The sequence below is a fragment of the Arabidopsis lyrata genome (genome assembly GCF_000004255.2).
Source record: "Arabidopsis lyrata subsp. lyrata unplaced genomic scaffold ARALYscaffold_304, whole genome shotgun sequence".
Lineage (NCBI taxonomy): Eukaryota > Viridiplantae > Streptophyta > Magnoliopsida > Brassicales > Brassicaceae > Arabidopsis > Arabidopsis lyrata.
The window spans coordinates 1-10,091 of record NW_003302334.1 but is presented as its reverse complement, the minus strand read 5'-3'; the positions used below and the strand labels follow the sequence as shown (position 1 = coordinate 10,091).

The 10,091-nt window shown below is 34.0% G+C and overlaps 2 protein-coding genes and 2 long non-coding RNA genes across 4 annotated transcripts; 2 read left to right on the top strand and 2 right to left on the bottom strand.

The window, feature by feature from the left end:
- Positions 1–169: 169 nt before the first annotated feature.
- On the bottom strand, positions 170–897 carry LOC110225716. The gene is made up of 3 exons (XR_002329936.1): positions 555–897; positions 329–469; positions 170–204 (listed from the first exon to the last, which is right to left on the bottom strand). It is a non-coding gene; the product is annotated as an uncharacterized LOC110225716 (long non-coding RNA).
- Positions 898–2,627: 1,730 nt separating this feature from the next.
- On the top strand, positions 2,628–3,396 carry LOC9298662 (acidic leucine-rich nuclear phosphoprotein 32 family member B). The gene is made up of 2 exons (XM_021015663.1): positions 2,628–3,125; positions 3,202–3,396. Exons 1-2 carry the CDS (start codon positions 2,697–2,699, stop codon positions 3,388–3,390), a joined length of 618 nt encoding a protein of 205 aa, XP_020871322.1. The 5' UTR covers positions 2,628–2,696; the 3' UTR covers positions 3,391–3,396.
- A 10-nt stretch (positions 3,397–3,406) lies between these two features.
- On the top strand, positions 3,407–4,228 carry LOC110225715. Its single transcript, XR_002329931.1, has 2 exons — positions 3,407–3,663; positions 3,876–4,228. It is a non-coding gene; the product is annotated as an uncharacterized LOC110225715 (long non-coding RNA).
- Positions 4,229–8,017: 3,789 nt separating this feature from the next.
- On the bottom strand, positions 8,018–8,915 carry LOC9298665 (protein SRC2 homolog). The gene has a single exon (XM_021015682.1). The coding sequence runs from the start codon at positions 8,857–8,859 to the stop codon at positions 8,311–8,313; it is 549 nt and encodes a 182-aa protein (XP_020871341.1). The 5' UTR covers positions 8,860–8,915; the 3' UTR covers positions 8,018–8,310.
- Between the last annotated feature and the right edge of the window lie 1,176 nt (positions 8,916–10,091).

Sequence of the window (10,091 nt, the reverse complement as noted above, 5' to 3'; positions counted from 1 at the left end):
CTAGTCTTTTTGGCAAACGATATCGCATTTCTTATCGATAATGATTATCGCATAACCCTTGCACCCCCAAGGTTGGCGATAGGAATTTTGCCCAATGAAAAAAGTCTTCCCTTCCTTGGTTACTCCATAACCAATGAGAAGCATACAGTGTAAACGAGTGTCTTTTGTGATGGGATGTTTCTTTGGCAAGTGATAAACCCCCTCCTGAAAAAATAGAAAGATTTCATTACTTTTATTTATTCCAATGTTCATGTATATATAATCTCTGTACTATTTCACTATAAACTCATAACTTAACAAATCTATATCTGTTGCAATCTTTACTAACCTGTCCAAGCTTTAGAAACTTAACATCCACCTGCACTATCAAAGCAACTGGATATCTATTCAGTCTTGCTCGGATAAAGTCAGCGTTCACATTTTCATAAAGATGTAAAGTTTCTTGAACTCTCATCCCCTGAGCATTGGCCTAGTAAACAATTCGATTAAATTATAACAAAATTAGCAGATAAAATAAGTCATTCACATCATAAACACATAATTTTTTTTTTTACCTTTTGAGATTTGTTTGATGTTGTTGGCTCCTTCAAGATTCCTTTATCAGCAATGTGATCAAAAGCAATTTTCAGATTGGCAAGTTCAAAGTTTTCTGATTCACCAGGCTTGATATGATCTATCAATTCAGCTATAGAAAACTGCACATGTTGGTTGACAGGACGTCCAATATTATAAAGAGCTTGTACAAGTCGGGCAAAGCAAATTGCCCAACAAATATCTGCATTAGATAAAATCCTTGTTCAATAAATCGGATATGTGAAAAAAACTCACTTTTTTGTGAAATTTAAGTTGAAATCGATTATATATGGCTGGATTTGTAAATTTCGGGTATAAATATACTGCAAACCTAACAAAAATTGAGAAAAAACAAACATGTTCACGTTTTAGGGTTATGACTGCGTGCAGCCCAAAGGAAGAAGAAGAAGCTAAAATACCTATTTTACCCTCTATTAAAGTGAAATGGTAAAAATTTTAAAACTTAGCTACAGAGGAGGTCGAACCCGTGACATGTTACTAGTTATCTTCAATTTATACCACAGCACCAACAGATAAATCTACGATATGCCTTAACGATATTAAATATATAAACCAATACATCTGACCTCTTTTATTTTGGTCAATTATGTCACTAATTATCTCCCCATCCTCAACACTCCAATCTTTTACAATAGTTTCAATAATGCCTAACAACATGAACATCTGCAACAAAATCAAACCAAGATACTTAAGAATAACATGTCATGACTTTAGAAATCATAAGAAATATTACTGTTCATCTTAAAGGGTAAAACTTGAATATATATATATATATATATATATATATATATATAAAATTAACCATTATACCTCTTGGAAAGTCAGTTCATTGTCGCTTGAGCCGATGACTCCGCTTCAGCTCTTTTCTTCGATTCAACATTTGCTTTGGCTTGCACCTTTTGGTTTTTTTCTCTTCGGTTTCCCTCCAATAGGAGCCCTTCCTGGATTCTTGTTCTATATATATTAGAAGGAAAAGCATAGATCAGTTTCAAACAAACAACCATAGCATTTTCTACATTTAAAACTATCCTTCTTATTGAGAAATTAATCATGATACCAACATTTTCTATATTTAAGATATGCATTTTCAATTAACCCAATCAAAGAGCAAGTTTTCTCAAGTATAATCTGAATTCAAGCAGTAAAAGTAGTACCGGATCCCATTCCATAGCTCCTCCTCTTCTATAGCAAAAGGAGTCAGATCAATCAATAAGAAAGTGTGACCTGCAAAATAAGTCAAACAAAAGAAAGGATCATTGGTCAAGATCGAGAAAAGAAAGTTTACACTTTTTTACATAAATAACCCAAAAACAACTGATGGAGAATGAATATATACTTCAGTTAAAAGAAACAAACCAAAATCTTGCTATTTCCCTTCGAAAAATCTATTCTTTGACATCCTAAATACCCTTAATTAATATTGGTATGCTCGGTTATCGTCTTCTCTTCATTCAAGTGACGCAATTGCTTTACCGGTACAAAAACTTTCCCAACGACTTGGTCAGACCCGAAAAATCTCTTACACTTGATTTGAAACACAAACACTGAGTCATTCCTTCGAAATTTGTCATCTTCTATATAGAATTTCATACGGTAATTCCACCGTAAGAGTTTCTTACCGCATGCAGCAGCTGGAGTGACTTGCTTGTCACGTGAACCACGTGTGACCGAGACGGAAACATAGACTGTTGGTCTGAACAAAAGATTGACGGAGTCGAGATCTTGAGCTGAGAGAACGTTAATCTCCACCGGTTGATAATACTCCATTAAGGAGTGTGGAGAATCAGAAGAAGAAGAAGAGAAAAGAGATGAGTAACTTAGAAAGAAAGAGGAGATTTCGGGATTATAAAGGTTGTTTGATTAAGGGTCCTAGTATAACTACGAATCTTTTATATATATCGTTTTATGGATTTTTGCATCCAAATCCAGAACCTTTTGGTATATTATTTTGTTGGGTCAAAATCATTGGTATTATTTTAATATATATATACCTTTGACAAATAAGGACTTTCCAGGAGTACGATTCTTCAAAAGTTGTGTCGTCTTCTTAGAAAATACCAAATTGGCTTAAAGAGAAACTTAGGGTTTGTTGGGTAATCGACATGGCTCCAAAAACAAGCGACGGGGAGGTGAATGATGGATCTTCGAGGGACCCAGAAGTGACGGAGCCCATGGAAACTTCCACAGGCGTTGTGTTGTCGTTACTGGGGAAGCGCAAGGCCGAAACTAACGAATCCGGTGAAAGCGAGCAAACAGCTGACGATGAAAGTGTCGAAGACAAATTAGACGAGGAAAGCGACGGAGAAGAAAACGAATTAGACGAGGAAGGTGAGGAAGAAGAATTAGACGAGGAAGAAGAATTAGATGAGGAAGGTGACGGAGAGAGTTACAAGAATAAGAATAAGGAGCCCGAATGGGGTTATGATAGCTTTGAGGGCCGGGAAGATGATTCCGCTAATCTGAGGGAGTATTCAGACAAGGAGTTTGAGGAGCAGTGCCGTCACTATAAACGCAAGCTCATCGAAACCAAGGTATCATCATCCTTAATCCTTTTTTCTAGTCTTATGAGGATATCATGTTAAATCACATCTGGTTTTGTTGGTTTAGGGTTTCTTTGAGACATCAGACAAATTCCCTCCTTACGTTTATTCTGGAGTTGCTTCGCTCGGAGATCTGGACCAGCCAGCTATGTTAGGCCTTACCATCCGTGAGGTCTGCGAAAAGTTGACATCTCTATGTCTCCAACGATACAACCGTGATGAGGCAAGTTGTTCCCTCTTTTTTTTGTTGTACTAGTTTTCTGGCTATTCAGATTCCTAGTTCTTCTATAGATATCTAATATAGAGTTATCGTTTTGTCTCTTGTTTATAGGAAAAGAATGTGAAAATGGAACATATCTTGAGGGCAAATTACAACCCAGGGTCGATGACTAAGTTTTACATTACGTTTGCTGCAAGAGAGTTCGAGTCTCCAGATGCACCTTTAGTGGAGTATCAAGCTAAAGCGGTATGGTCTGTAACCCACAAAATTTATCCCATCCTTTGCAGGCCAAGTCCCGCACCTACAAGGGTATGTTTTTCTCTTCTCCAGTTTACGTTGAATGTGTGTGGCTTCCTAGGTTTTGTTTGTTTTCCTGAATTCTAATGGATTAGTAAAGAGAAACCCATCTGTTGATCATAGATATATATCTTTTGAATAGATCAATATATTGGCTGCTGAGATATCTTTTGGTTTTCACTTGTTTGATCCGCAATTATTAATTTGCTGTTTTTTGGTTGAAGGCCATGGACGAGATCATTTGAAAGAGGTAGCCAAGGTGATGGAAGAGTCTGGAAGAGATCAGTTGAAGAGCTTCACTGGGAAACTTGTTTATCCGGTTGTAATGTTATTAGTAGACTTAGGTTATTGGGAACTTTAATTTGCACTGTATTCTATGTTGAAGACTAGTGTGTATCAAGAACCCGTACTCGACAATGCAGTGTTGAATGCGAATGGTTTGTGAATCCTGAATTTTGCAATCTTGTTCTGTTGTCCAGCCAGTTTGTTTTTGCCTAGGTATATCTGTTTATCACTCGGGGGAAAAAGAGTTAAAACTAACTAAGGTTTAGAAAAGAGATACCATCTTTTTTTTTTTAAGTTATGCATTCTCGATGTGTTTTGAAATGGTGTGATTTATATTTTATAGCCTTTGTTTTCAGCTTTAAATAGCTTTTGGTAAAGAGAAAGTGGCAATCTGCACACAGAGATCCGTAAGTGTTAGAAAGAAAACACTAAACTATGTATGACATTGTATTTTATCGTACATGAAAAAGAGAAAAAAGATAATATAAGACTTTGAACAATAAATATTTCTTGTTAAGAAAAAATTAAAATGAAATTGTGAACAATAGTTTTGATGAACAAGAAAGGCAGAGGAAAACAATTTATGAAGAAGGAAAATGAAACGTAAGAAATTAAAAAGTACATCTACTCTTTGAGGCAGATGATGTCACATAATTCATTGATGATGATTCTTACGTAGCCTCTGCATCCCCAATCTGTGCCCCACGAATTTTGACCGATGAAATAAAGCTCCCCTTGTGTGGTCATTCCATATCCTATTAGCAGTATACAGTGGATGCTATCGGTGGGAGAAATAGCCACTTTTTTTGGTAAATGGTAGACTTCCTGTAAAAAAATGATTTAAAATATATTTAGTTGTTACGTTGACTGATTAATCATATTAAAATGATCCAAACTTATATATATATAAAGCCCAAAAGATTGACGTATATAGTATATTTTCTTAAATATTTACGTATATACAGTATGTTGATCCAATAAAATTTTATTAACCTCCCCAATATATCCAAACTTTAAAGTCGGCATCAGATTTAGTCCAACAGGACATTTGTCTAACTCTCCTCTGATAGATGATGCATCAACGTCTTCACAAAGGTCAAAGGTTTTTTTTATCCTTAGTCCTTTTGAGCTTGCCTAATTAATTATAAACACACACATGTATTAAATTTAAAAACCTAGGAAAATAAAGAAGCTTCCACGTAAATTTACACAAATATTAATTCAAATCAAATACATAATTGCTTACCTTTCATCACCTATTTTAATTGGCTTCTTCATTATCCCATGGCTAGCTATGTGATCAATTGCAATTTTCAAATTGGCTAGAGCAGAACTTTCATTTTCTCTAGGCTTGATATGATCCACAAGTTCAAGAAATGAAAATTCATGCTGTTGAGGGGTTGGGAGTCCTTGATTATACGTAGCTTGCATAAGTCGGGCAAAAACAATTGCCCAACAATAATCTGCACATACTCAAACTAGTTAGCTTGTTTTTTTTTATTCCCACCGTTTGACTATATATAATTCATTATTCTAATTTGAAAAATCGAATAAATGTTAATTACCTTCCAGTTGATCAAGAACCTCACCAATAATCCCTAAAACCACACTCCAATCTCTTATTATCGTATGAGGACCAAATATCTGCAACGACAATTTTGGTATCAAATATAGTATCCCCAATTTATATACGACTAAACCAAAAGGAGATAAGAAAAGTAAAGTTATCATAACTAGTTGATATCAATATACCTCTCGAAAAATACTCTCATTGCTTGGTTGAATTGGTAGAGGAGGCTCATTCTTTTGTTTTGCTTGAGCGTGTTTCTTGGCTTGTGCTTGTGCATTTTGGCGTTTTGATTTAGCTCCAATGCCACCTCGTCCTTGATCCATCTTGTTCTATTAGACAGAAAATATATATGTTGGTTACGTACTCAAAAAGCAACATTTCTACAATCATGTAATACGACGTATACTCTCGATTCAAAATCCCAAATATTTACTCGGATAGAAAAACTAGAACATGCAGATTGAACTAACTAAAATTGTTTAACTTCGTTAATCATTGGTAACCTAATAAATGATTGATCTGAGAGAAGCGCTAAATGACTTCAATGGGGTCGATCGGGTTTTGGGATTCCGGTTCGGTAGAGCCGTTGGATGTCAATTATGGGGTTTTGGTACTCTCCTAGCTAGGAGTCACTACGGATCATCAAGATTTAGGGTTTTAGGGTTTTGGTGATCTTCTTTGACATTTTCAAGGTGTTTCTTGAATTCACAACTGGTTTTAGTCCTAGAATACAAAAGAAATGTTGCAGACAATTAGAAATCATTACCAAATAAGATTCCATGGCGTTTTTAATTAGATATCAACTCCGATCAACCTCGCAAGTGACCTGCAAAAGGAAGAATCCAACAAAAAGGGCATGAAGACGGATTCTGATTACAAATAAAACTTGGATTCTGCTTCGAGAAACGAATATACGAGCTTTTGCTAAGAAAACAGAGACGAATCTTGATTATTCCCTAATACGTCGGAATCAGAGAAGGGTGTAAATGAAGAAGGCGAATAGAGAGTTTTGCTTAAAAGAGAAAGAAAGTTCACAACTTTTTTGTTGGAACCAAATTGAACTCATGACTTGTTTGCTATGAAGAAAGACGATCTTGCACAAAAATGCAAGCTTTTAACCCAAAGATTCTATGAAGATGAAGAAGAAAGGATCGTAATCATGTTTAAAAACAAAACAAAGATATAAAGCTATGAACTTTTTCTTAACCTTGAAACTTTCTGGATTTTTTTACTGTGATATCGGAGAAGAAATTAGGTCTGCATGCAATTTGAGAGGAGAAGACAGGTCTCGTCTCTGCAGTTTGAGAGGGGGTTTAATTAAACAGGCTACAACAAAATGCACCCTTATAATTTGTGTAAGTCCCTGTTATATTGAGTAGCTTGTTTTTGCTTGTTTGGGATATTTGTCTTCATTTTGATTTTATATCTTTTTTTTTTCTTGACGCATAGAAACTAATTATATATTCAAAAGTGAAACAGAAACGAAAAAAACATAGACGAAAAAGATTCCATATGTGTATGAGGTCGCCTTCTGCATTTATAATTTGTAAATTAATATTAATTTTAAATAGTTATATAAACCTTCAAAACATCATAAAAAATAGGAGTATAGTTGTCTTTCACTGCTAGCCATTTAATATTTGAATACAAGCAATCCTTAAATAACACAATAATGGTCAACAATGCCAAAATCTTTTTGACTATACAAAACAAAACAGAAACGGAATTTTCAGTGTTATTTTTCAATTTTTTTTTTTCGCTAAGAGTGTTAATATTTCATTTAAAATGAAAAAGGTTTAAGCTTACAATCGAACGATCGTAGACTTATTGATCGTAGACTTAAACAATCGTAAAATAAAATGAAAAAGGTTATTTTTCAATTTGTAAATTGATGGAATCTTGATAAACCTTCTAAAAATGTTAGGAGGTTTCAATTCAAATCGTCAAAGTCAAACCATCCCACTCGGTTTCTTGCTCTAGGTATAAACAAGAATTATGCTTTAAATCATTTATTGAGATTTGTTTGTTTTTGTTTTCTATGGATGGGTTGTATCTAAGTCCGAGAAAGTACTTTGAGTTTTCCGGATCGGGTTGATTGTCTTATATATATATGTGATTTTTAGTTCTTGTTCTGCTTATGGATTGCATTATTGCTCGTAAGTCTGGTCCATGCATGGTTTAATTACTTACTTTCCTAAAGCAGTCCAGTGTTTTCTAAATACTCATTCGGTTACTAATTAGTCCCATTTTAAAAGTTTTTATATATATATATACATATACATATATATATATACATATACATATATATATATGTATTCAAAAACATATTAAAAGTTTACTATAAATCTCTTACATTTTGTGATCAACAATTTTTTATAGCTTTAAAGTTTAAACCATAGTATTTTTTGACTAGTTAATTAGGAATAGAAAGAGTATACATTAATTGACCTTATTTGTTTGGAGGTTAATTTAATTTAGGAGCAAAAAGTGACTGTGTATGTGTATCAAGTTATCAATACATATTTTATGTTTTGAATATTTATTATAGAACTGATACTGTAATACATTATATAGTTTCACTGATAATTGAAACCTACAAACTGTAGTCGATTAAATTCAACCATACTAAAACACATATGATTCACTATTGACTGATTGACACCATACGCGAAGGGTAACGAGAATCTATCTTTTCAGGCTAAATTTTATTTTATATTTAACTTTTAACTTGAGTTGATTAGGATGAAATGTATATAACAAAAACAAGATATGAAAATATTCGAAATAATCGAATTAATCAATTTCTACGCATAGATATCGTCTTCACAAGGAGCTGATGGCTCATGTCTAATATTTCCCCAAACTCCTAATCTACAACCCTCATGAACCCTAGCAATATCCGAATTACAACCTCTGACTTGTCCCCTAAAAATACATCCAAATCTAAACCCTAAACATATACTACCCTTTGGTTTTCCGGCCTCGGTTATGACCTGATAATTTATATTGGTATCCTCGGTTATCGTCTTCTCTTCATTCAAGTGACGCAATTGCTTTACCGGTACGAAAAGTTTCCCAACGACTTGGTCGGACCCGAAAAATCTCTTACACTTGATTTGAAACACAAGCACTGACTCATTCCTTCGAACCTTGTCATCTTCTATATAGAATTTCATACGGTAATTCCACCGTAAGAGTTTCTTACCGCATGCAGCAGCTGGAGTGACTTGCTTGTCACGTGAACCACGTGTGACCGAGACGGAAACATAGACTGTTGGTCTGAACAAAAGATTGACGGAGTCGAGATCTTGAGCTGAGAGAACGTTAATCTCCACCGGTTGATAATACTCCATTAAGGAGTGTGGAGAATCAGAAGAAGAGAAAAGAGATGAGTAACTTAGAAAGAAAGAGGAGATTTCGGGATTATAAAGGTTGTTTGATTAAGGGTCCTAGTATAACTACGAATCTTTTATATATATCGTTTTATGGATTTTTGCATCCAAATCCAGAACCTTTTGGTATATTATTTTGTTGGGTCAAAATCATTGGTATTATTTATTGATTAAATTATACATAGTATTTTTTTTAAAAAAAAAATATTAAGGAGTCTCAAAGGATAATAAAAGTTAAAACATTAGTTTAGATATCAATCTGAAATATCTTGTAGAGGCTGATAAGTCTCAAACACCGTCCCGTAATCGAAATTAAAATGATTTTAAAACAATACAAATCTAACCGAGCTTTTTTTTTTATATAAGTGCTTTTGCCAAGCCAAACTGAAACAAAACTGAAAATGAGCTGATATATAGTACAATCACGCTGAATCAAAACTAAAAGAAATTATTGTCTTAAAAAAATTCTCCTTAAAGAACTTTAACGATTATTAGTATGATCTTGACTGAAAAATCCTCAACAAAATCAAAAACTGGCTATCTTGTTGGAAAAATATAACTTGTACAAAAGAAAATATATTTGCCAGGATCAGATAATATCTGATTTTAAATAAAAATAAGATATTGTTATGCTCTAAAATGTTAGATCTACTTTATGCAGATTTCATGGCTTATTAAATTAGATTCAAACGCAGAATAAAAACGCGTCTCGTTTCAATTATCTTTTGCTTCTTTTTTTTTTCGCAGTTTGAATTTGGTTTTGAAATAGGAAAACCAATAAAGCTATAAACACATTCTGGTTTAGATTCGGTTCCTTCTCTAGAGTGTATATAACCATACTAATATAATACTAGTAGTTAATATACCTAAGGACATACTTCTGTTTTTTTTTTATAATGTACTCTTTCATAAGAAATGATAAGGGACGTAACCCAACAAACACGTGACGTTAGACACAACATCATTACACCTTGTTAACAGTTCCATCATCTGCAGGGAAATGTCCACGGTAAGCTGCGACGGGTTTATAGGTGGCTCGACGTGGTTCACTTGATTATTAACAGGCTTTGGTTCTGAGTCTTGTGAAGAGAGAGGAAGAATCGGAGGTAATGTTGAGGGAACCATGTTTTGAGTGTTCTCACTAACATATTCCATTGCAACAGATGATGATGAAGAAGAAGCGTAATTTCCAT

What these genes read in the sequence shown, in the direction of transcription:
- LOC9298662 (XM_021015663.1), top strand. Translation starts at nt 2,697, where the DNA reads ATGGCTCCAAAAACAAGCGACGGGGAGGTGAATGATGGATCTTCGAGG. An exon ending in GCAAGCTCATCGAAACCAAG is followed by an intron (nt 3,126 to 3,201) that starts GTATCATCATCC and finishes TTGTTGGTTTAG; the next exon opens with GGTTTCTTTGAGACATCAGA.
- LOC9298665 (XM_021015682.1), bottom strand. Translation starts at nt 8,859, where the DNA reads ATGGAGTATTATCAACCGGTGGAGATTAACGTTCTCTCAGCTCAAGAT.